The sequence below is a fragment of the Heterocephalus glaber genome, unplaced genomic scaffold (genome assembly GCF_053883595.1).
Source record: "Heterocephalus glaber isolate CG9 unplaced genomic scaffold, H.glaber_assembly_v1.0 deba00001497, whole genome shotgun sequence".
NCBI lineage: Eukaryota > Metazoa > Chordata > Mammalia > Rodentia > Bathyergidae > Heterocephalus > Heterocephalus glaber.
Genome location: NW_028258320.1, coordinates 64,848,184 through 64,874,533, shown reverse-complemented (window position 1 = coordinate 64,874,533; position 26,350 = coordinate 64,848,184). Strand labels below are relative to the sequence as shown.

Below are 26,350 nucleotides of genomic sequence, written 5' to 3'. Positions count from 1 at the left end.
CACATTGAGCTACACACTCAGCCCTTAAAAATTTATTTTTTTAAATTTTATTTTATTATTTTATTTTATTTTGAAACCGGGGATCAAATTTGGGTCCTTGCGCTTGCACAGCAGGCAGTGAAACCACTGAGCTAAATTCCTGGCCCAAAAATTTATTTTTATTGAGATAGGACCTTGCTAAGTCACTGAGGCTGGAACTTGAGTGATGCTCCTGTCTCAGCCTCACAGAGTGCTGAAATTATAGGCATATGCCACCATGCCTGGCTATAGTGAAGACTTTATTCTTCGTGTAAAGAATCATAATAGTTTTGTGTTTGGATATTGTAGAGTTTAACAAGGAATTTCTTTTTTTGTTTATTTGTTTTTTGAAACAGGATCTCGCTATATAGTTCATTTAAGATTTTTTTTTTTTTTTTTGGTACCGGGGATCGAACTCTGGACCTTGTGCATGCAAGGCAGGCAGCAGAACTACTGATCTAAATCCCCGGCCTCGCTGTATAGTTCAGGCTGGCCCTGAACTCACTGTGTAGCCCAGCCTGGCCTCAAATTCATGGTGGTCTTCCTGCCTCAGCCTCCTGAGTGCTGGGATTGCAGGCATGCTTCACCGCATCCAGGAGCAATTTCTAATTTCCTTCATGATAATGATCAAAATTTTGTGGCCCTTTCACTGGTCTGTAATTAGATGCCTTTTTTTTTTTTCTTCAGTTTTTTGAGACAGGGTCTTGCTTTGTAGTGCAGGCTGGTCTGGAACTCTTTGTGTAGCCCAGGCTGTCTTTTGGGCATCCTCCTACCTCAGCCTCCCAGAGTGCCTGGATTACAGGCATGTGCTACATTGCCCAGTTTAGAAGCCTATTTGAACTGGAAGGTATCTATCTTCTTTTTTTTTTGGTACCGGGGATCGAACTTGGGTCCTTGCACTTTTGAGGCAGGTGGTGGAACCACTGAGCTAAATCCTCGGCCCTGTATCTATCTTCTTTCAAGAATGCTTAGAGTAAGTACTTCCCCTGAGGGGCTGGGGCCCTCCGGAAGTGGCTCAGAGGCAGGGAGGGGCTCTTCACCGGGTCCAGCAGCTGAGGCTCCGAGCTCAGGTTACCCCTGCAGCGATGCCCCCTGGTCCCCACCACTACCACTGCTGCTCCCGCCCCTTCGCTCTTTGGCGGCGCCATGGGCACCCGTGATGAGTACGACTGTCTCTTCAAAGTTGTCCTTACTGGAGATTCTGGTGTTGGAAAGAGTAATCTCCTGTTTTGATTTACTTGACATGAGTTTAATCTCTGGAGAGCAAGAGCACCATTGGAGTAGAGTTTGCAACAACAAGCATCCAGGTTGATGGGAACACAATAAAGGCACAGATATGGGACACAGCAGGACAAGAGCAATACTGAGCTATAACATCAGCATACTATCGTGGAGCTGTAGGTGCCTTACTGGTTTATGACATTGCTAAACATCTCACATATGAAAATGTAGAGCGATGGCTGAAAGAACTGAGAGATCATGCTGATAGTAACACTGTTATCATGCTTGTGGGCAGTAAGAGTGATTTACATCATCTCAGGGCAGTTCCTACAGATGAAGCCAGAGCTTTTGCAGAAAAGAATGGTTTGTCATTCATTGAGACATCTGCTTTAGACTCGACAAATGTAGAAGCTGCTTTCCAGATAATTCTAACAGAGATATACTGGATTGTCTCTCAGAAGCAAATGTCAGACAGACGTGAAAATAACATATCTCCAAGCAACAACGTGATTCCTATTCATGTCCCACCAACCACTGAAAACAAGCCAAAGGTGCAGTGCTGTCAGAACATCTAAGGTGTTTTTCTTCTCCCCTAGAAGGCTGTGTATAGTCCATTTCCCAGGTCTGAGATTTAAATATATTTGTAATTCCTGTGGTCACTTTTGTGTTTTATTACTTCCTCATGCTTATGAATTCTTCCATGTCTTTTTTTTTTTTTTTGGTACTGGGGATCAAACTCGGGTCCTTGCGCTTGCACAGCAGGTGGCAAAACCACTGAGCTAAATCCCTGGCCCATCTTCCATGTCTTAATTCTTTTGATTTTAGCTTTATAAAATCATACACTTTGTTCCGAATGACTGCAGTTTTTCTTTTTTCATGCTATGGCTTCTCTGGCCTTAGTTTAATAAACTGAATGTTCAAATTCCTCAATTATTGTTTACTTTTCATCATGGAAGCCTGTCTCTTTAGGTCATTGTTGAACTTGATCCCTTGAAGCTCAGACCCATTTGTCTTGATCAAATCAAATGAAGAAGAGTTTAGAAATAAGCTATTATTTTGCCACAGAGCAGCTTAGAAGTAAGTAGTACACTTCTCTCAGTGCAATGTATATTTCGACAAGTCTAAGAGTTGCCCTATAAACATAGGATTTTGTGAAAATTTTCCATTCTGGAAGTCAATTTCTAAAATGCCTTAATAGGTTTATGTGGTTTAGTATATTTTGGCTTAATTTTTGTAAGTATCAAAGTTGATTAGAAAGGAGGGCACTTTTTCTGGACAAGAATTATCCTAATAAACACAAAAGACTTATGGTTTGGTTATGGTTATGGTTATGGTTATGGTTATGGGGCCATAAGTTAAACAGTGTTGCCTGGAAGGCTAGGAACTAGAGAGACTGGTGGAATTCCTTCTGAAGTACCTCTACTGCAACGATCAGGCAGCTCAACTGATCTCATTTCCCAGCAGTAGATTATGTGGCATTTTATTCCTCAGGCAATAACTGGTGTACTGCTGGTAATATCAAATTTTGAAATACTACTTTTGTTTTAAAAACTTCCAGTACATGAAATGCAACCTAGTTTTATCACCATATCCACCACCAGGCATGGGTGATTATTTTAACAAAGGTTTTATTTTAATGCTTATATTTGAGTTTTGCAGTGTATAATGGAATAAGTCCAGTTAAATCTTTGGTTTTAGTATGTGTAAAGGATACAGTGAGAGGTTAATTTATGCTCAAGTGGTACTACTTAAAGGCATGCATTCATTCTTTTAGTATGTAAAATGAAATAATACCTTGCGTTTAAATAGAATGCATTTAAGCATTATAGAGACCTGAAGTAATTTTTTTCCACTACATTACTGAAATCATTGGAGCAACTAGTTTCTCATTCAGAAATGTGCACACTAATATTTAGTTTTACTTCCTTGTGTGGATAATATTAAGCACTTCTCTGCAGTTTTCTGAAAGCTGTAAACTGCAGTGATAACTTGAAGATGATGGGATATCTGAAAAAAAAATATATGTGTGGGCTTGTGTAGGTTACTATGTTTCATAGTTAATCTGTGTTTTGCCGGTGCTCACTATGTGTGGGATGCACAGAGGGCATTGCTGTAGTGAGTCATTTCCTGTGTAGCCATTTCATTGTTTTAGTGTATTGGTTATAAAGATACTATTATCTGTTTGTAAATTGCTACTTTGTATTTTATGCATGCTCTGTAACTTGATTTTTTTGCTTTTTGTTGATTTGAAATATATTCTCATTCTAATAAACAGTTACGGGGCGGGGAAGAATGCTTAGAGTTTTGTTTTTTGCTTTTTTAATTACTGAGGATTGGGCGGGGGATTTAGCTCAGTGGTTTCACCGCCTGCTGTGCAAGTGCAAGGACCCGAGTTTGATCCCTGGTACCAAAACAAAACAAAAGTTATGCCCCTTAATTACTGAGGATTGAAACCAAGGCCTCACAAATGCTAGACAGGTGCTCTATCACTGATCTCTATCCCTAGCCCCTGTTAAATCTATATTTTGAGACAGGGTCTTGCTAAGTGGCCTAGAATGACCTCAAACTTGCAACGCTTCTGCTCAGCTTGCTGGATAGCTAGGATTATCCTCAGCTGCTGGGTAGTGTGGTGTGTGTCACCGCACCTGGCTCTTGGAGTTATTTTTTTGAAGTGTATTTCCTTCTGGTAATATACTTATACCAGCTTTTATGCCAGCTCATCGTATGATGACATCCTGATGGTTTATGATGCTTTTACACTTTTAAGCTCTTTCATATAATGCATGCCACAGCCATGTTTGAGTCAGACTTGATGTAATAAAACTAAGCTGAACTAATTCAGGTTCCTGCTAGTGATCTATAATCACTTAGAGCAGTAATTCTCAACTTGGCTGTACATTATATCACCTAGGGGAAATTGAAAAAAAGCAAAACTATGTCGAGACCCTACCTAACCAACCAAGTCCACTTGTGAGAGGTGGAGACCAGATGTGGGTATTTGGAAAGCTCCTTGATAATGAGCAGCCTGCATTGATGACCACTGAGATTTCACGCCGGGAAATCAGCCACCAGAACTTCTAAATTAAATTAGTTCTCTAGCTTGCTGTGTAGCTGGAGAAATGATTATCAGTAGAGAGTTCAACAAAACGTGTATCAAACTTTGTATTTATGAGATGGCACCTGAATCACATTGTTCCTTCATGTGTTATTCTGCTTCATCAAATTCTGAGAATTACAGCATTGATGAACTAAAAATTGGAAATTTCAGTTCCTTATTCTAAAACTTTTCTGCATATCTTTGACTTTGGTATTGGTGATTTTCTTTTCAGAGTAATAATATCCTTCGTGTTTAGCAGAAATGAGATTTGGGTCTGATTATCTGTACATATCCTGGCACTTCGGTTCTTTATAAAGGTGAAACAGTCTATAAATTTCAGCAGCTGTGCAAAAACCAGGCTTGTTCTTGGGGCAAGGAAGCGCCTTCACTTCGCTATCTTGGAATGAGTGACTCATGCTCTCTGCAGGCACGAAGTATGTAATCACTTGTGTTTTGTGTACCAAGAAGATGAGGGCAAATGAAATAGGATCTGAAATAAGAGTGGAAATGTTGACCTAATGGCTCAAACAATTGTGCTTATTGCAAATACTGATGACTTTGGATGTACCTGTGAGACCTAAATAACTCCATTTTAAAATTTGACTCCATCTTAGAATAAGGCAGTAAAGTGGTCTAGACATAAATTCCACTTCACTGAAGTCAACTATTCCCCTAGTCTCCTTTGTGCCCATAAAGTAATGATAAAATGTCCTTGCTCTGGGACAACAGATTAAAAAAAAAGGACACAGCTCCTAACTCAATCCTCTGTTTGCCCAGAAAACAGACGCTCCCGGGCCCATTATCTATGTGCTGACCATGAACATTCTGTCAATGGGTTGATTGTTCCTTTTTTATAAAATCTACATGTAGCCGCCCCCCCCCCGCCCCCGTACACCCCATACTTGCTAAATATCAACCAATCATGTAACTGCTAAATGGAAAATCCCCAAACCTTGCTGTAGCCACAATAAAAACCCTGCTGATTTAAAATTCGGGGCTCTCAATCCTGATCTGCTGCGCCGGTGATGGTTGTGAGTCCCTGCTCGAGCTTGAATAAACGACCCTTGTGTGTTTGCATCGGAATCGGCTCCTTGGTGGTCTTTGGGGACTTCGCAATCTGGGCACAACATATGTGGCTTTATTATTTCAGTAAATAAAATTTGGCATTATTTCTAAAATGCTATCCTTTTGTAATTCGTAAGTAACTCTGTTCCTTATTAGATAACCTTAAAAATCTTACATTTTAAAAATTACTTGTGAATTTAAAATGTTTTTGTTTTGTATTTGTATGTCACTTTAGCATATACCTGCTGAAGGAAAGGTTAGAAAACAGTACATTTGTTGGAGCAGTTCAGTTACTTGGTGTGAGTGTGTGTGTGTGTGTGTACAAGGATGATAGAAGGCCACTGGCTACTTTCTCTGTCATTTCAATGTCTTCTGTCCCCAGAGTAGCTGTTAATATTGTTGACTGGGTGTCCACTACTAAGTTTAGTTGCTGCATATGCCTAGATTAATATCATTTACACCTGTCTACTATACAAATTCTGTTAATGCCAACTTGTTTTATTTCCTGAGCGAGACATAGTACAGAAATATAGACTAAAAATCTAAAGTTTCTTTGGAACTGGGAATCAAACTTAGGACCTTTTGCTTGCCAGACAGGCATGGCTATTTAAAATTTTTTGACAGCTGGGCAGGGTGGTACATGCTTGTTTCCCAGTACTGTAGGAGTTTGAGGCAGGAGGATCACAAACTTGAGCCCAACCTGGGCAACTTAGTGGTTTAGCAAGACCCTGTCTCATAATAAAAAATAAAAATGGGGGCTGCAGGGCTGGAGATTTAGCTCAGTGGTTTCACCGCCTGTTGTGCAAGCGCAAGGACCCGAGTTTGATCCCCAGTACCAAAAAAAAAGGGGGGGGGGCTGGGCATGTAGCTCAGTGGGAAGGTCCTGGGTTCAATTCTGGGTACTACAAAAAAAAAAAATCTGTTGACACGCATACACACACACACATCTATTTATATTCTTATGTAGTGTCACTAAACTTAGGCCTACTACTTATTTTCATACATGTAACTGAAGTTACTAGTATCTATGTCTTTCCCGAGGAATTATTATTATTATTATTTTTATTTTATTTTTTGGTACTGGGGATCGAACTTGGGCCCTTGTGCTTGCCAGGCAGGCGGCAGAACCACTGAGCTAAATCCCCGGCCCCTAACTCAAGTGTTTTTAAGAAACTGAGTGTCAGTTTATTAATGGGAGGCTGAGGCAGAAGGAGCTCCATGATTTTGAGGCCAGCCTCCTCTACATAGTAAGACCCTGTCTCCAAAAAAAAAGATGTGTTCTATTCTCATGTTAACAAGCTGGGTAGTGTTAGTAATTCACCTTACCTTTACTGGCCTTGATGTCTTTATTTGTTGTTTTTGAGACAGGGTTTCACTATATAGTTCAGGCTGCCCTTGAACTCACTATGTAGCCCAGGCTGGCCTCAGCCTCCTGAGTGCTGGGATTACAGGTGTGTGCAACTATGCTTGTTTGGATGTCTTTTCTTGAACTAGAACAGATGCTGTAGCTTTGCCAATAAATAGTGAACTTTCCAACCTGATTACATGCAGTGATCTGACTTTAGCTCCTCCTTTCTGTGTCTTATGTTCACTCATCTATTTCAGACCCTAATGTGTACTGGGAACATAAAATGGATATAAAACAGGTCTTTGTGAGTTTTTTTTTTTTTTTTTTTAACCCAGTATTGGGGATTGAACCTAGGACTTTCACACTGAGCTGCATGTTTAACTTTTATTTTATTTTATTTTTTTTTGGTACCCAGGATCGAACTCAGGTCCTTGCGCTTGCGCAGCAGGCGACGAAACCACTGAGCTAAATCCCCGGCCCCTGCATGTTTTATTTTTGAGACAGGGTCTTGCTAAGTTGATTAGGCTGGGTTTGAACTTTTGATCCTTCTGCCTCAGCCTCTTGAGGTGCTGGTGTGTTAGTCAGCTTTCCTGACACTAAGACATAATACTCAACTCCCACAGTTTAAAGGAGGAGAAGTTTAGTTTGGCTCAGGGTTCCAGAGGATTCAGTCCATGTTCAGCTGGCTTCAAGGTGGAAATATATGAAGAAGTATGTGGTGGAGCAAAATATTTAGTTCATGATGGCCAGGAGCAGAGCAGGGTAACAGTGTCAGAAAGGAAAGCGGCCAGGGACCATGTATAATACTCAAGGTTGTGGCTTTATTACCCACCCTGACAGGCTAAAAAATGTGCTGCACCAATCTGCTATGCGTGTTTTAATCCAATCAAGTTGATATATCAAGACTGATTGTCATAATCTATCCTTTGTCCAGTTGACACTGAAACACATCTTTTTATTTTTTTATTCCGGTACTGGGTACCAAACTTGGGACCTTACGCTTGCCAGGCAGGTGTGACACCACTGAGTTACATCCCTGTCTCCCACATCTTTTTATGTCATACTTAAGCTCCAAATAAACCCAATAATAAGTTAATATTTCTTCCTAGCATGATATAGCTGTTCTGTGTACAACAGAAGCATAGTAGTTCTTCCCCAAAGTCTCAATAGTCCCAGCATTGCTAAAAATCCCAAATCAGACTCTTCTGAGATTGAAGGCAACCTTTTATCTATAAACCTCTGGAAAAATCAGAAACAAGATATAGAATCCCAAGGTATAATGGCACAGGATAAATATTGTCATTCAAAAAAGAAAGAATGGAAGGATAGAAAAGAACTGAACCAAAGGAAGACCAAAACCCAGCAGGGCAAACATTAAGTCTGTAGCTCAGCATCTGGAGTTTGATTAAGGCATACGGTGGTGAGCTCTGACTTCCAAAGGGCCATCCCTATGGCTTTGCTTGTTGCATCTCACATGACTGTCTTTCTTCTTGCCCTTTACAAAAGTACTTGGTTTCTTTTCAATGGTCCTAATCTCTTTAGCATCCACACCTCCTTTGGCCTCAACTTTGGGTCAAAATTTGTTTTTCAAAAATTTCTGCTCTGCTTTTTGCCCCTAATTCTCACTATAAATCTAGACTAAAAGCAGCTGATAGTACCCATGTCAATCCCTGAGTATTGGGCTACATTGAAATTTTGTCCGCCAAATCAATTAGTCTTCTGCCCTTGACACATTCACAGTGGGACTGTAGTTCCCAATAGTGGTACATGCATGCCACTAGAACCTTGGTTAGCCACAACCCAATTTTGGCTATTATTAACTTTTACCATACTTCATTATATAATACTACTATTGGTGCAACTATAGTGATATCAATGGAAACTCCAGCCCTGAAATCAAGTGTTTCAGACCCTCACTTTTCACATTATGCCACTTGATGGGACAGTCATGTGTGTACCATCAGTCATTCAAGCTGGTGGGAACATGTTAAACTCAGCTTCCTGCAAAGTCTCAGGACATGGATAAAATGCAGATTTTATTTTTTTGCCAGAGTATAACATGCATGGTCTCCTAAGTCTATTTCCCAATAGAGTCTTGGTTTCCAAATGAGACCTCCTGAGCCTGGCCTTTTTCTGCATTCCTGTCACAATCTGGTCTTCTGAGTTCTGACCAGAATTACTCATCAGGCGCAGCTTACAATTCTTGGGCTTCTCTAAGTCCACATCTCCTAACCTTCCCAAACTCTTCAAACCAATTCCAAAGGCTTCAAAATTGCATGGTCAGGTACAGTCAGAGCAGTGACCCCACTTCTTCTATACCAATTTTTGTGTTAGTTTTCTGTTGCTGGAACACATGTTTTTGCCTTTGCGGCAGTCAGTTATGGATTGAATTCTCTGAAACCATGAGCCAAAATAAAGCTGGCCTCTTTTAAGTTGTGGATATAGAGTCCCAGTGGCAGGAAAGCTGACTTGACCAGCTAGGATCACATGGCTGTACCACCACAGGGCCCGGGTTCTTGTTCTTTTTTTTTTTGTACCAGGGATCGAACTCAGGACCTTGCGCTTTCGAGGGAGGTGCCGGAACCACTGAGCTAAATCCCTGGCCCGAGTTCTTGTTCTTGATGAGTTCTTGTTCAGTGAAAGAGACTAGTACATAGGTGCACTAAACCAACCTAAAGTGCTGAGATAGAAATTGTACAGAGTTCAGGGAAGCCACATAAGGGAGCGTGGTCAACCCTACTGGGTGGGTGGAGTAGGGAACGTGTCCAGGAAGACACAGAGCTTTGTTCTGGGGCTGGCATGAAAAGCAGGCAGAAGTGGGCAGGGAGCAACATTCCACACCCATCGTGCACTAGTCTGTACATAGTTCAGGAAGACCAGGAGGCTGGCAGTGTGGAGGTGGAGGAGGGTGGACAGACTAGCCCATGCTGGGTCTTTCAAAGCCTTCCCATTTTGTTCCCAAGGCTGTGGGAAGTAGAGATAATATAGTTGGATTAGCAATGTTTATATTCATCTCTATGCCTAATTTACTTTTTTACATGTTAATGTTAGGCAGATGAATTTAGGGGAAGGACTATTTCAAACAAAACAATTAAAATCCTTGGGGCTGGGGATTTAGCTCAGTGGTTCCACTGCCTGCCTCACAAGCCCAAGGTCCCGAGTTCGATCTCCCAGTACCAAAAAAATAAATAAATAAAATATAATGTCCAAATAAGCAAAGCAGTTTACCAGGAAGAGATATAATAATCCTGAATCTCTATAAACTTGACAGTCTTGCAAGATAATTAAGGAATAAAATACACAAAGTATGAGACTTTAAAAAGTAAAACTACTTAAAAACTAATAGGTTAAACAGAAAAGTCAGAAAGTGCATAGAGGAATTAAACAGAATAATTTACAAGCTTGATATAATGTATCTTCAGCTAAAACTTGTTAGTGTTTTTAATTGTTTGAGGTCCATAGTAAGAAACATTTGCTAATCTTATAAACTATATTATCCCCAGCACAGGGCAGGCAGGCAGTAAATATTTAATTGATATTGGATAAAGGACACCTTTTTTTTTTGGTGCCTGGGATGGAACTCGGATCCTTGCACATGCACAGCAGGCGGCGAAACCACTGAGCTAAATCCCTGGCCCAGAGGACACCTTTTTAAACCTAAACATAATGAAAATGGTAGATTTCTATGAAAATTAAAATTAAAAAAGATGTCAAAGGTTTGAAGTCCTTAATATACAAAAAATTCTTACATCAATAAGGAAAAATTATTAGAAGATATTAACCAGAAAATCATAGTAGTAGAAGAAGAAATATAAGCAGCTGATTTTATAATTAAATGCTTAATCTTACCAGCAATAGAAAAAAATGAACATCTTTTAGGCAATGGATGCTATCAAATTAGCAAAATTAAAAAATACTAGCAAAAGTACTTTAAAACAAGCATTTACATATGCTTCTGGCAGAAAGCTTATTATAAAGGTATAGCCTTTGTGGAAAGCAATTTGGTAATACTTGAAAGCTTTATTTTTTTTAATGTTTTAACCTAATAATTTCATTCCAGGAATCAGTTCTGAATTTCTTAATTAGGGAGGAAAATGAAATATTTGTATGATTTTCATCACTTATCAGTGTTTTTTTGTTTGTTTGTTTTGGTTTTTTTTTTTTTGGTACTGGGGATCGAACTCAGGTCCTTGAGCTTGCGAAGCAGGCAGCGAAACTACTGAGCTAAATCCCCGGCCCAACTTAATCAGTGTTTTTTGTAGCAAGGGAAAAACTTGTAATACTTAAATGCTCAAGAGGGAGGAAATATTTCCTTAAGTGGAAAATTATGCAACCATGAAGTTATAATTTTGAAGAATATTTTAAAGAAATGAGAAAATACTGTAGTCATGAAATGTGACTCATAACATTAGTATGTGATGTTGTGTTGATGCAGTTTGGTATGTAAACATATGGCCTGAAATGTAGCAAAATAATGTTATCTCTGGGTAGTAGGATGGGAAATAATTTCTCCCCCAATTTTGTTGTGCTGTTTTTGTAATAAAGCATGCTATTTAAAACTTCTTGTCTGACTGATTAGTTCCATGTATATTTCTGAGGGAGGCACTATATTTTTGGAGGACAGCTCTGAGTCAGGTCCACTTTGCTTTTTTTTTGACAAGGCCTCACTATGTAGTTCAAGCTGGCCTTGAACTCACTATGTAGCCCAGGCTGGCCTCGAACTGTCAGTGATCCCTCCTGCCTCAGCCTCCGGAATGCTGGGACTACAGGTGTGCTCTGCCATGCCAGACTTCATCTTGCTTTTGTTTGCACCCTTGTTCCCATCCTGTTTGTGGCCTGACCATGTTATTTTCTAAGCATCCATTTCCTTATCCTGTCAAATGAGACTCCTAATACCTAACTCACAAAGTTGTCAGGATTAGAAATGATAGTATATATAATAGCCTTTTAAAAAATAAATTCTTATTTTACTTTAATTCTTGGAGTAAAAACATAACAGTCAGACTGAGTATATAACTAGTATGCACAAGGTCCTGGGTTTAGTCTCTAGCTCCGAAAAACAACAGCAAAGCACCAACAAAGTCAACTTTTTTTTCCTCCCATCAAATATATCAAAACAATAAAGATATCCAAGATATAATAGTCAGTATTCAAATGAATTTGAAAACTAAATTATTAAGTGTGTAATTACTCTGTGAGTTATAGATTGAGTATAAATTTCACTAAAATAAAATTAAAATGGCAATAAAGTGAAACTTTAATTTTCTGCCAAGAAAAATAATTATTTTCATTCTTGCTAATCTTTTCAGTTGTTGAACTATTGCAGACTTCACGTTTATTAACCTGGGACCCTCAAGAGAATCCCTTGTTGTTAGGCATCTATTTGTGTGTCATGGATTTGTTTCTCTCCTGTGTATTTAGAATGGTGTCAGTTTCATTCATGCCGTTTCATTTCTTGTATGAGAGAAAGCAGTCACCCCCATCACTGTGGTCTGTTCTGTGGTTCAGATAAGGAACCCTGATTGAGATGCCCAGCATATAGGAGCACTAAATAAGTGGAAATGCTTCCTATTGTTTTTGCCCTAGAAGTTGTATAAAAGAGCAGTGGCTTTCTGGATTTCTTTGCTCAGTGTAAGCATCTCTGGGAAAGGTATTTTGCAGAGTGTGATCCAGTAAGTGGACAGCTGTATGGTGATTTGGCTCTGCTGTAGGACTTTGAGCAGTTTCTCCCCTTTGCCCTCCTGGAGTGTAGCAGCCTCTTTTTTCCACTGTAGGGCGCCAAAATGCTGCTTCCCATGTGGGTTGAGTTTCTAAGTCAGTTAGTTCTCTCTCCATAACTATCTTAGTATCAGAAACTTATTCAGGCCTCAGACTTAATGCTTTGTCACAAATTGCTTTATGGTAAAGCCTTCGGTGCTGGCTGTTTGTATCTGTTCTTTAGGGGTATTGATCTTTTTTAAATTATATTTTATTTTTCCGGTATCAGGGATTGAACGCAGGACCTTGCCCTTGTGAGGCAGGCACATTGCCACTGAGCTAAATCCCCAGCCCAATCTTTTTTTTTGGTACTGGGGATCGAACTCGGAACCTTGGGCTTGGGAGGCAGGCACCTGAGCCACTGAGCTAAATCCCCAGCCCAATCTTTTTTTAATATATTGATAAAGGTAGTTGTTTTAATATGTTTTCTGATGAATATATTTTCATGACTTTTTAAATTCTATTTTAGCTACTGATCTCCTTCTTGCCTGGAATCCTATTTGTTTGGGATTGGTAGAAGGTGTTATTGGGAAGATTCAGCTTCACTCAGGTATGTTTCTATAAACTGCTTAAAACTCGTCAAATTTAATGTGGCATTCTGTGACATTGTCCTCTTTGAGGATACATGTAGATTCCTTTGCCTTAGTTTTTGGTCTGCTCAAATGGGTATTTTCCATGTAAGTTTAATGAAATAAGGAGAAAGCTTCAGTGAAGCATGATAGCACAGACTTATAAACCCGCTGCTTCAGTGACTGAGGCAAGAGGATGGAAAGTTTAAGGCCACCCTGGGCAACTTAGTAAGACTGTGTAAGGAAAAAAAATTTCAGAGAAAAGGAGGCATAATATTATAATCCTTTTGTCCTTTGTTAAAATCAAAACAAAAACCTTACTGAATACCCAAAGTGTATCAGAAATTTTGCTAGTTAATGTAACATAGTAGTAAGCAAAAACTGATCGTTTTTATCCTCATGGAGCTTACAATTTAGGAGGAAAGACAGATATGAATGAGTAATCAAATAAATACATGATTATTTGATAATTGTAACAGATACTGTGAAGAAAAGCTATAATTACTGTAGTACATTGACTTCAAGGCAGAAGATAGAAGGAACAAAGCTGGAGAGGTAGACAGGTGGTAGCCTGTGATTGCTCGGCTTTGGGTCAGCTGCCCATTTCTGATACAGTCAGCTCTGACCAAGGAAGAATATGGGTCTCTTAGTAAGCCACGTGGGCCTTTCAAGGACTCCTGTCCAGGGCAGGCAATAGATGGACAGTTTGGGTCATTTGCCAGGCTCTTTTGTTGTTGTTGTTTTTTGTTTTTTTTTTGGTACCGAGGATCGAAGTTGGGTCCTTGCACTTGAGCAGCAGGCAGCAAAACCACTGAGCTAAATCCCCAGCCCAATTTTTTGTTTTTGATAAAAAAAATACAAGTAAGCTGGACATGGTGGCACATAGCTGTAATCCCAGCACTCGGGACACTGAGGCAGGAAGATTGCTGCAAGTTTGAGACCAGCCTGGGCTACATAGTGAGTTCAAGGCCAGCCTGAACTACATAATGAGACCCTGTCTCAAAAAAAAAAGTATTATACAGTTTCATCTCACAAAGCTAATTGGAAAGGGCTAAATGAAATATTTTAAGCACTATGTTTAAATACCTCTTTTTCCTTGGTATTTCTTTTGGCAATTCTGGGGATTAAACCCAGAGCCTTCACACCAAGCTACATTCCCTACCTCTTTTTAAATGATGAGAAACTAAGTTGCTAAATTGCCTAGACTGTGGTTGAATTTGTGATCCTCCTGCCTTAGCCACCCAGAATGCTGGGATTAAAGGTTGTACTACCATACCTGGAAGTTTTTATTCTTTTAAAATAAAACCATTCGGCTGGGGATTTAGCTGCCTGGTTCCGCTGCCTGCCTTGAAAGCGCAAGGTCCCAAGTTTGATCCCTGGTACCAAAAAAAAAAAAATAAATAAATAAATAAATAAAATCATTGAGTATTTTGGACTAGGTTAATTTTTTGATTTAGCACATATTACCAGAGACAATTTAATTTTTCTTTGTTAGATTCTTTGGTTGTTTTTTAAAATGTGTTTTTAGCCAAATGTGCTGGTGCATGCCTATAATCCTATCATTTGGGAGGCTGAGGCAAGAGCATTTTGAGTTCCAGGCCAGCCTGGGCTGTATAGTGAATTCAAGGCCAGCCTGGATTACACAGAAAAACTTGTCTCAGAATCAAACAAATAAAACAAAGATGTTTTATTATGAAATATTTTATAAATACAACAGGCTTTTTAATCACAGATATGTAGTATAGGTTTTTGTAAAATATACTCATATATCTATCAACCAGATTAAGAAATGAAATATGACTGATTTCTTCAGAACCCTCTCTGCCTTTTTCCAAATGTGTACTGTTAACTTCCTTCAAGAGAACCTACTATTTATAATTTTGTTCATATCATTCTTGTGATTTTCATTATTGCTTTTTTTTTCATTATTGATTTTATTATATGTTTTTCTAGACAATATGTTGCAAAGGTTGTACTTTGGAAATTTTATGTAAATGACATTAAGCTGCTCATATTCTTCCACTTCTCTTTTAGGGGGGGTGTACCAGGGATTGAACTCCGGTCCTTGCACTTGTGAGGCAGGTGGCAGAACCACTGAGCTAAATCCCAGGCCCCCTTTCCCTTTTTATTTATTTTATTATTTATTTATTTATTTATTTATTTATTTATATATTTGTACTGGGGATTGAACTTGGGACCTTGCACTTTTGAGGCAGGCGCTGGAACCACTGAGCTAAATCCCCTTCCCATCCCTTCTTTTTATTGTTTATATTTTTGAGATTTACCCACGTTGATGTATGAAACTGGAGTTCCGTATTTTCATTATTGTACGAATATAAATGTATCATGATTTGCCCTTTTTCCTTTTATTGGTTCGCTTTCTTTTTCTTTCTTGCTTTATTCCTTTATTCTTTTCTTTTTTTCTTTCTTGTGAGCAATAATACTGTTGTAAGCATTGTTGTATAGTCTGCCGTTGTTGCTTTTTAAAAAAATTCTTTCGACACAGAGGAAAAAACATTTAGTCATTGTATAACTATGGTATTTTAATAACACTCTCCTACCTGTCCACATTTACATACATATATTTTTAATTCACTTACATGCTGACAGGATAATTTTACAGCTGAATGTTCTGAGCTAAAATTCATTTTCTATTATTTAAATGACATGTATGAAACTTCTGAGTTATTTTTCTTTAATTTCAGTCACATCTTGAGCAGTGAATAAGTCATCAAAATCAGTCAGGAGACCAGGATTCAGGCTGTGTTTATTACCTTTGAGATATAGGAGAAAGTTGTCTGTTCCATTTATTTGTTGCTGTATAATAAGCCATCCCATAAGCTTATGGCTGAAAACAACAACAGCGCATAATACCTTATTAACTGAGTGGCCCTTCTGCTCTGCTCTTCTGTTGGCAGAAGGCCCTTCATGCAGCAGCGTTTGCCTGGGAGATTTGCCTTCATGTAGCCTCCCAATCCATGGATCTCCTCTTGTGTCCTTCTCTACTGGATAGCTTGCATACCTCTTCTGGGTGCCAAGAGAAGTCCCATAGTGCAAAGGCCTCACCTTCCTAAGCTGTAAAAATCGAGAAAAGTAACTGTCCTTGTTACTTCTGTAGAGTGTTGTGAGTCCCAAATGAGGTTCTACATTAAATTATAAATCTGCTTTATCAGAGTTCTTTGAGTAATACAGACCTATTAGCTTATGCAAGACATTTTTACGAGGAACCCAAGGGATCCAAACCAGAAGTGGATGTTGCATAGAATCTGAGATTACTTTTTTGGGGCAAGTGGTCTCCAACCACCAAGTCTCTCTATACATGGCCTTAATTTTCTCTTTTTGGCTTTTTCTGTTTGTTTGTATGTAGGAAAATATTTCTGTTCTTAAAATGACACTCAGCCGTCAAACCAACTAACGTCTAAGAGCCCCTGTAATCAATGGAGACTGAGTAGCTGTCAAAAAGAACTGAAGAGTGAGTCTGGTTGAGGTTCCTATAAAAAGACTTACTGGCCTAGCCTAGCCAATGGCCTCTCTTGGTCATCTATAGTGCTCTGTAGGTCCATTCCCCTAGGTGGACCAGTGTGAGCATGAGGGTTTGGACTTGGCAGATAACCCAGACGTTGTCTCTGATCAACATTGCACGAATATAAGTTAATGGCTGCCAAGTTTTTGGTGCAGTGAAGGAATGGTCCTCTGTGTTCAGCCCCTGTTTGTATGTCCTTTCCCTCCTTGTATCACTTGCCTTTCTTTGGCCCCTAAACTGGAGGCTGACAGACAGTGAGCACACCTGTGATACAGGATATTTTAGAAGAAGGAGGGGATGGAGAGTAGAGTGAACTGGAGAAAGTATAAAAAAGGAAAGAAGGGCAGTAAAAGTCTCTTCTCTCTATCTAGTAATCCTTGAATCATTTTTTTGCTTTGATGCATAACAGATTTGGCTCTGAGAAAGGGAGGGGAAGGAAGTAAGGGAAGATCTTTCTGAGGCCCTCTGTTGCTCTTGCTTTCCCTCCACAGTCCTCTCTGTGTTACTCTATGCTCAGCTCCTCGCCCTTGAGCATCCATCTTTCTATTCTCATCTTCCTTTCGGCCTCTGTGCTCCCGGATGCCTCATTTCCTTATCTCCCTATCCCTCTTGAAACTCTTTCTCAGGGTCAGATTGGCCAGAAAGAGCTGTCTGTGTTCCTGGTGTGCATAGAACTGAGCTAATGTTTTAGAGATGTTTTCCCATAGGGGCATCTTATCTTCGGGGTGTAAAGAATAAGGGGAATAAAATGTCTGTTCTTAAACTCCTCTTCACTCTTGTTTCCCTCCTGCTGATTCTCTACATATTAATGCATGAATTTTGTTCTTGCCTAGTGAGATGTGAACATAAATTTATTTGAACAGATATCATTGACAGTCTTAAAATGGCGTGAGTGAACCATGCCACTGTTCCTGATTGTCACTGAACTCTGAGCTCTGAGAAATGTAACGGGCTCTCATGACTTAGGAACTGTACCACTTTGCTAGGCCTGCCATAGCAGATCCATAGGCTGGGTGACTTAGACAACTTTTCTCAAATTCTAAAAGTCAGAAGTTGGAGGTCAGCGTGTTGGCAGAATTGATTTCTTCAGAGGCCTCTCTCCTTGGCTTGAAGGTGGTTTCGTTTTCCCATCTTCCTTTGGTCTTCCATCTGTAACTGTGTCTCTAAATTTCCTCATCTTTTAATGATACCAATCGTATTGGATTAAAGTCAACTCTAAGGAACCCATTTAAATGTAATTACCCTTTAAAGACTATCTCCAAATACAGCCACATTCTGAGAGACTGAGGGTTACGACTTGCAAACATTAATTTTGATGGTTCGGCCCCTAATAGGAACTTATGTTCACTGACATGCTTATTGTAAATCATCCCAAAGAGAATCTCCTGTAGTCTACATGGCACAAAGGAAGACTAGTCCTGAATAGTTGCATAATGTCCTTGGTCAGTGTACATCATCTATGCTTCAGTTACTGTTTATAAGACAAAGGAGAGATAGTACCTCTTTAATATAGTTATTGTCAGGATTTAATAAAACCTTGTGAGTTGGTGGTCACAGTAAGCATTTAGTATATGCTGGCTATTATTTTTCTTCCTTAGTTTCCAAGAGGTGTCAGATGTTTTATTAGAGAATCATCTAAGTTCTAGATACACAATTTTGAAAAAACATTTTAAACTTGGACAATTTTTCTGTTACCATCTGTATAAACTTGTAATATTAGTAAGTCACTAACTCCATTGTGAGACTCTAAAAAGTAATGTTTTTAATATTAAAAACAGTAGTATTAGCAAAAATTATATCTTATAATTCATATGTCCCTTTTAAAATGTATTTTGTAAGAATTTTTGAGGTGGGCTGGGGATTTAGCTCAGTGGTTCCACCACCTGTCCTGCAAGCGCAAGGATCTGAGTTTGATCCCTGGTACCAAAAAAAAAAAAAAAAAGAATTTTTGAGGTATTTTTGGTGTGATATCCTTGCTAATAATTGCACACTTTTAAAAGTTTTTATTAGTACATGTTTGCTGTGTGTAATAATTATATTTATTGTGGGGAGTTAGTACATGTAAATAACACATCTTAATTCTTTTTATTTCTTCTCCCCTCCTCCCCTTCCCTACGTTTCTAGGTTCCCCTTCCATCTGCAAAAGGTTTATCTTCCTCTTTCCTAGTATCTATCATTTATTTTGGTTTTAAAATTATTTATACTTTGGATTTCTCATAAGAGAAACCATGCAATATTTCAGCTTGCGCGTCTGTTTTATTTCATTTAATATTATAGTCTCAAGGTGCAGCCATTAAATGACTCACATTTATTCTTTATGGAAGAGTAATACTTCATTCTGTATAAATACTATATTTTCTTTATCCATTCATCTGTTGATGGACATGTATAACAGACTACTGTTTTAGGAAGCTTATCAAATAATTGTTCTATTAACCCTAGTGACTAGAAAATATCTATTTAGAACTGTTCACCTGCTTTGGAGTTAGAAGTCTTCCCCAAACATTTGCAGCCAGGTAGACTTTCAGCCAGGTACAATGTCATCTATTTCAGAAAGCTTGAATGTATCTCTGACTCTATTGAAAACATTTTTTACTCACTGTAGGGTCTAGGAAGAAGTAAGAATGATATAACATTTGTAATTACACATTAATTTTTTGTTTCATTATTATCAGTTTTGTTTTTTATTTCCTTGTTTTATGCCCTTTCTGTAGAATAAGCTCAGAAAAAGCATGAGTTGAGACTATTTTGCTCACTTATTGTGTCCCTGTGTGCTGGCCCACAGCAGGGGAGGCTGGGGAAGCCAAGCCAGGAGGAACTTGAGTTTAAGGCCAGCCTAGACTACACAGTGATAACCTGTCTTAAAAAAAGGAAGTACTTATTGATTAAACAGTTATTTCTTGAGTGCCTATCGTGGGCCTGCATTTAATTCTGGCAGCTGCAGGGTGAATAGAATTTGGAGCTTCCAAGATCATAGACTCAGACTCAAATCTGAGTGACAGGTGTTAATTACCCAACCACTCAGTTTTATCATTAGACTTAAGCTTCTGAAGAAATGTATGTCATGCTATGGGCCTGAATAGATAGGGTTGGGGTCCTGGATGGAAGGCATCCCTGAGGGGATCATACATTTTTATAATCTGAGGCCTGAAAACTAAGTATGTGGACTTAGGCTAATGAATACAGTGGGGGCCATGGGAAGGATGAGGGGAGAGATGGTGCATGGCAGAGTAAAACAGCTGTGCAAAAAGCCCACAAGACTGATATTTTCCTAGCATTTACTTTCTTTGCAATGTTTGGAGTTTAGCCATATTTTTACATAGACCTCCTCTATGAAAAGATCGGTTTTTTTAGGCTGGAGATTTAAATGGATCATAAAAGCTCTTTAGGTTAAAATTATTTTGGCGATTAAGAAGAGGATAAACTCAGTTAGGGTAAGAAGTATCTGAATGTAAAAAGTATGACTCATTAACAAAGATATATATCCCAAAATATATTTAGAATGTTTGAAGAGAAAACTTGTCAAGTCTTGATTAATTTGGCAATAGTCTCTTTGTTTAGTAATTAAGTGAATTACTCCTCATAGTACTGAACTGTCACAGAAAAAAATTCACTCACATAGATCTCATTCATTAAAATAGAATTCACCATCTGCTCCTCTTCCACTTTTGAAATGGTGAGGATGTCTCAATCATTAAGATGGTAAAATGCATTGTGGATATGATTTAAAAACTGATTTGTCTTCTCTCTAAGGACACTTTCTGATAGTGATAAGAAATATTTTGTATATATTTTAGTGACAAGTGAATTGAGTGTCCCTAGCATTGTTTAGTGCTGTACTTGCTCATAAAACCATTAGAAAAACTTTCATTCTTCAAGGGTATTAGAGAGAAAGAGAAGCCATGTAGGCTCCTTGCAGAGCTCTCAGCCTGGTTCCTGGGACAAGCCATTTTATTTATTTATTTATTTAGGTTTTTTTGTTTTGTTTTGTTTCATTTTCCACATGAGTCTCACCATTGATATCCAGGCTGGCTTAGAACTCATGATCCTCAGCCTCCTGAATAGCTAAGATTATAGATGTGCACACCACACCTGGCTTGGTACAGGCTCTTTAGATGTTGCTTCTGTTTGAATGTTAGTTTCATTGTCTTGTGTACAGCTACCCTGCCCAGGAAGAAGGTTGTTTTATCTGACAGGTCACATACAGGGATTGTGATGATGGTTTCATAACTATAAATTTATTAGAATCATTTGGATACTTATAAACATTTAAGTCAGAAGCAGCTTTTGTTATAGTGTTTTTGTAATTACTTATAATTTTGTCTTAAGTTAAGAAAACTAGGGCTAGGCTTGGTGGCATATGCTGTCATCCCAGCTACTCAGGAGGCTGAGGCAGAAGGATCACAAGCTCAAGGCCAGCCTGGGCAATTTAGTGAGACCCTGTCTCAAAATAAAATAAAAAAAGTATTGGGATATACCAAAGTAAAACAAAGCAAAACAAAAACCTTAGGAACTGGGCATGGTGGTGCACACGTATATAACCCCATCACTTTGAGAGGCTAAGGCAGGAGGATTGCAAGTTTGAGCCCAACCTGCGCAACTTAGTGGCTTAGCAGACCCTACCTCAAAATAAAAATAAAAAGACTGGGGATGTAGCTCAGTGTGAAGGCCTTGGTTTCAATCCCCAGTACCATGAAAACAAAACAAAATAAAACAAGGGGCTAGGGATGTAGCTCAGTGGTAGAGTGCTTGTCTAGCATGTGTGCACCTATGGTTTCAAATCTCCAGCACTGAAAAACAGAAATCAAAAACAACCCAACTAAATTTGTGTTTTGGTGCATAGGTGATTTTTTTTTCCCTGTACAAAAGTTTCTTTATTTTCCTCAAAGCAAGAATATTATTTGTAATATAACATTTTTATAAGACTATAAATGTCATTCAAATACAGAATGTAATGTAATTCAAATACAGATTTATATTTTCTCATTCATTTGGATGTCAGAATTTTTAATTTTTTAAAGTTTTTAAAATTTTTTGACTGCTAGGGATTGAACCCAGGGCTTTGTGCATGCTTTACCACTAAATTATATTCCAGCCCACAGAATTGTTTTAGATATGAGATTTTCATTGGTGACTAGGTTTCTGGTTAACCCTTAAAAGAATCTTTAACTTTAGTTTGGCTGATCCATCCTATTAATAATGAAGTCAGAAGCAGGCAGCAAAGTGAGAGAATGACTTTCTTTGGTTTCTTCTCATCATCTTTTGTTTTTCCTTCCCTTATGTTCCTTTTATTCTCTCATCAGGTACCTACACTAGGTGCTGTATGATTCATACTTCTCTCTTTGCTCCTTTCAGCTTGTTCCATTAATTTGTGCATCAGAATTCTTCATTTCCCTTGACTGTGATCTGAGCCTCAGTCTCTTTGGTGTAGATGTCCCACTCATGATAGAAGCAATTCTTGATCTTATCACGTGAATGTGACCCATAGTTCTGGGCTTCCCAGAGGTTTGTTAAATAAGCATGCTTTGTATTTCTGTACATATTTCTTAAGTGGTATTGTGGCGTCCTGTGTTTTTAGTCAGATCCTTTGAGGCAAGCCAGCTTACCTCATTTGCTATTGTATTATCACTCTTTTTTCTAGTCATGAATTCTTATTTTTGAACTCTAGTTATCTTTTTCCTTAGTGATTTCAGTGGCATTTATAGTAAAGTCTGGTCTTTAGACTCAGAAAGAAGAGAAAATTGTTATGGTAAAAATGACTGTGTTTTTATAGTCATTCCTTCTTTATATCACTTTTGGAATTTTTATCTTATTGAACATTCTGAAATACTTCCAATCAGATTATTATCAGGTCTAATTGTGTTTAAGAAAGAAGAATCTTGGTAAATATGGTGAGTTCTCAGTAGTGGCACTAAATGCTATTAATAATCATCAAATTCTTTTACCATTACATACACACAATTATATACATGTAATATCTATGATACATGTTATCCACACATGTGTGCATGTATGTGTATATATGTATATAACCAGAACTCATTATTTGCAGTAGTTATATTCTATAAAGTCACTACAAATCTCAAATTAATGAGTACTGAACTGTTGTTCCTAGAAGAAATGAAGGGTTTGAGTCCTGCCAATCTCCAATGACATTTTTGTCAAGCAATTAACATTTGACCTTGTTTTATGTGTTTCTGTTTAAAGATGTCTTTTTTGATATGTATTATTGATTCATCAACATTAAACCAAACTGATCACCAACAACCCTAACTAATACCTGGACTAAGCTTATCTAATACACATCTTCTTTGTAAAGGCACATGATAACTTTTTTGTTCTTGGAAACAGTAGGCTGCACTTGAGCACCATGAAAGTTAAGCCTAATTGTCAATTCAACTAGATTAAGAGACTCCTGGAAATGTGGTTGGATCATGGGGGCACTGTACTGTTCATAACTAGGTGTGCTGTTAGGAGTGGTGCCTGTTGGAGGTAGGTCACTCGGGGTCTGCCTTTCAAGGGTAGGTATTTTGCTGGTATTCTTTCCTTGTGGTCTGCTTCCCACCTGCCATGAAGAGGGCAACTTTGCTCCAGCATGCCCTTCTGCCATGATGTTCCTGCCTTGGAGCCAGCCTATCACAGATCGGAACCTCTGAAACTGTCAGCCAAATAAACTTACCTTCCTTTAAGTTGTAGGTATCAAGTATTTTGTTCCAGCTGACCAGTACAAGCATTTTGTTAAATGCCACTTTAAACAGCAAAATCACCAACAATAAGTATGAAAATACAAAATACATGGCAAAAGTAAACTGCAGAATGAATACTTGCTTGCAAGATGGTATAGCTTCCCTTATTTGACCTCATCTGGTCACATGTGCATCAGGTAGCTCAAATTTTTTAGTGCTCTGTTGTGTCCATTAATGTCTGCCAGAATGTAACAAGTGTTGATTTTATAATTACAAAATAGGTTTTGGGACACAGGGAAATTCACAAATAAGAATCTATGAGTAATAAATGTCAACTATGTATAATGTGTATAGATACAAGGTGTGATAGAAAAAATGATAAACGTTTAACATTTTAAAAACTTTTTACAGTAAAAGATACATTGCCACTTATTTCCCTCAAAATACCACATGCCCTGCTTTTAAACACACTTATTCTGTCATTTTTGTCACTTTCTGAAGCAGTTCTGGAAATTTTTTTTTTCTCATTAAGTTTATTGGTGCATTTTAGGTATACAATACAGTTACATTCGTCATTGGGATCTTGTACCTTTACATGATGTATCTTGGTTCTTATTTTTTCCCATTCCCCTGTGGAAATCTTTTTTTTTATTGTGCTGTTGTAGCTGCCTTGATATCCCGAGTTGATTCAAAAAATTTACCTTTCATGCTTATTTTGACTTTGGAGAAGAGCCAGACCCTGCATGGTGTCAGATCTGGTAGATGAGGACACACTGTAATGTTTTTATTAGCCTGCCTTTTTGTTGGATAGCATGTATGGTAGCAGTAGCATTCATTATATTTTTTTATCATATCCCATAAAGACATTCATGAAAGAAGACTTCCAGAGCTGCTTCAGGAAGTGGCAAGAAGGATGGAGTAAGTGTGGTTGAAGTTAGGAAGAGTATTTTGAGGGGGTTTCATGGCAGTGTTTCTTTTTAAGATTTAAACATTCACTGTATATTTCATTCACACCTCATATGTATCTAAGTTTCACTTGAAAATGTTCTTGAGGAAACATTAAAAACAATTAGAAAAAATATATAGTAACTTTCCATTTATTTAATCTTGACCTGTAGCAATCATTGAGAGTAGAAAATGAAGATAATTTCTTTTCCTTTTTTTTCTTTTTCAAAACAATTTAGATTATTTAATTGGCTTTGTTATCAGGTTTATTACAATGTAGGTCCCTTTGTGTAGAGGCCAATCACCTCCAATTTTGAAGCATTCTTATACCACTTTTCAAAGCAAAAGTTGATCTTCATGATGATAAACTTGGGTTGGAGTTTGATAGAAAATTAGATACTACATTAATTTTTTTTTGAGACAGGGTCTCACTATGTAATTCAGGCTGGCCTCAAACTCACTATGTAGCATGTGCTGGCCTCAAACTCATGGTCCTCCTGCCTCAGCCTCCCGAGTGCTGCGATTACTGGCATGTACCACCATGTCTGGCAACATTAAGTTTTAATAAAGATTTGAGAAAACATCTTAGCATTTTAGGGAACTAAGCTATAGTTATGTGGAAAATGTACTTTTATGTAGAAAATCATTTTGCCCAATGGTTTAAGTTAGACTTTTCGAGTTTTTATAGCTTCAAATGAGTTTGTATTTTTATAGAGTATAACAGATTAATTTTATGGCATGTTTTTCTGAGAGAATCAGTTCTTCATTAACTTTAGTTCTGAGCTTCACAAGCTAAGCTTGACTGTCCTTCTAATTGCACTGCTTAGTGCATTTGAAATAGAGCCTTTAAAAAATATCTCTTGCCCTAGATCTCTTTCCATGAGTCATTATCAATTTTCTACAAACCCAGACTTAGGAAATTTTTGTAAGCAACAGAAAAACCTTTCAAGAAACACTGAGTGGTTACTATGTTTGAAAGATGAACAAATCTATAAAATTAGCTTTTTAGTTACTGAAAGCATATGATATACTTTTAGCTACCAAATACCTGGCATTGTAAAAGCCACTACTGGTTTTGTGGTAGTATTATTTGATATTTCATTAGATTGATATATGGAGCTTCCAGAAATATGTTCAGGATATATAGTGCTCTATTTCCATTAGGGGGAAAAAGCATTTCTTACAGTATAGTTTTAAAGAATAGGGCTTTAAAAATAGAACACAAAATGTTATTGTTGTTGTTTTTTTTGTTTTGTTTTTTCATACCGGGGATTGAACTCAGGACCTTGAGCTTACGAGGGAGGCAGCGGCACCACTGAGCTAAATCCCTGGCCCGAACATAAAATGTTATTAAACACACCATGAATCCATATCTTCAGTAGAAATTTAAATTCATGCATATTTACATAAAACCTACTTTTTAGATTTGTGCTCATGTTCTTTAAAAATACTAAATGGGCAATTAATAGCTTATGCAGCAAGTATCAATCAAATTGCTTTATGCACACTTAGGACTGAATTTAGATTTTATTTTTTTGAACTTAGATTCTTACCAAAGATTTGTAAAAAGGGTAGAATCGTTCAAATTGGAACATAATTTGTCTTGGCATAAGTTATTAAGATATCTCCATTTTTACATCTCTTAGAATGTATAGCACATTAATAATGAAAGTAGATAATTTTCTATATACTGTTATATATAGTCTTTTTAGACTGCTGTAACAATTTACCCTAGACCAGGTGGCTTATAAAAAGCGGAAATTTATTTCTCACAGCTCTGGAGGCTGGGAAGTCCAAGGTCAAAACACCAGTGGACTGAATGTCTGGCCTTTTCACTGTGACCTCACATGACAGAAGAGGCAAGGTAGCCCTCCTGGTTCTCTTTTATAAGGATACTGATCCTGTCCTGTGTGGATGGAGCCCTCATAATCTAATCACCTACTGAAGGCCCTGCCTCCTGATAGTCATCATACTAGTGGTTAGTATTGCAGCATATTAATTTGGGAGGAACACAAATACTTAGCCTATAGTATTCCACCTTGGGCTCCCCCAGATTTATATTCCTTTCACTTGCAAAATTTACTCACTACATCCCAGCAGCCCCAAAAGTCTTAATTTACT

At 38.0% G+C, this 26,350-nt stretch overlaps 1 protein-coding gene and 1 pseudogene across 6 annotated transcripts in view; both read left to right on the top strand.

Moving 5' to 3' along the window:
• The window catches only part of Inpp5f (inositol polyphosphate-5-phosphatase F), a 106,855-nt gene that overhangs the window by 12,163 nt on the left and 68,342 nt on the right, over positions 1 to 26,350 (top strand). For 4 of the 6 annotated variants that reach the window (XM_087185222.1, XM_087185221.1, XM_087185218.1 and 1 more), the window contains exon 2: positions 12,976 to 13,056. The exons of 1 other annotated variant lie outside the window; for it this stretch is intronic. In XM_087185222.1, coding sequence (XP_087041348.1) covers positions 12,976 to 13,056 — 81 coding nt within the window. Of the gene's footprint in view, positions 1 to 12,975; positions 13,057 to 22,084; positions 22,104 to 26,350 lie in introns of those variants that run through there. One more of the 6 variants, XM_087185220.1, reaches the window with a different exon arrangement.
• On the top strand, positions 1,026 to 1,946 carry LOC101716198 (ras-related protein Rab-11A pseudogene; annotated as a pseudogene).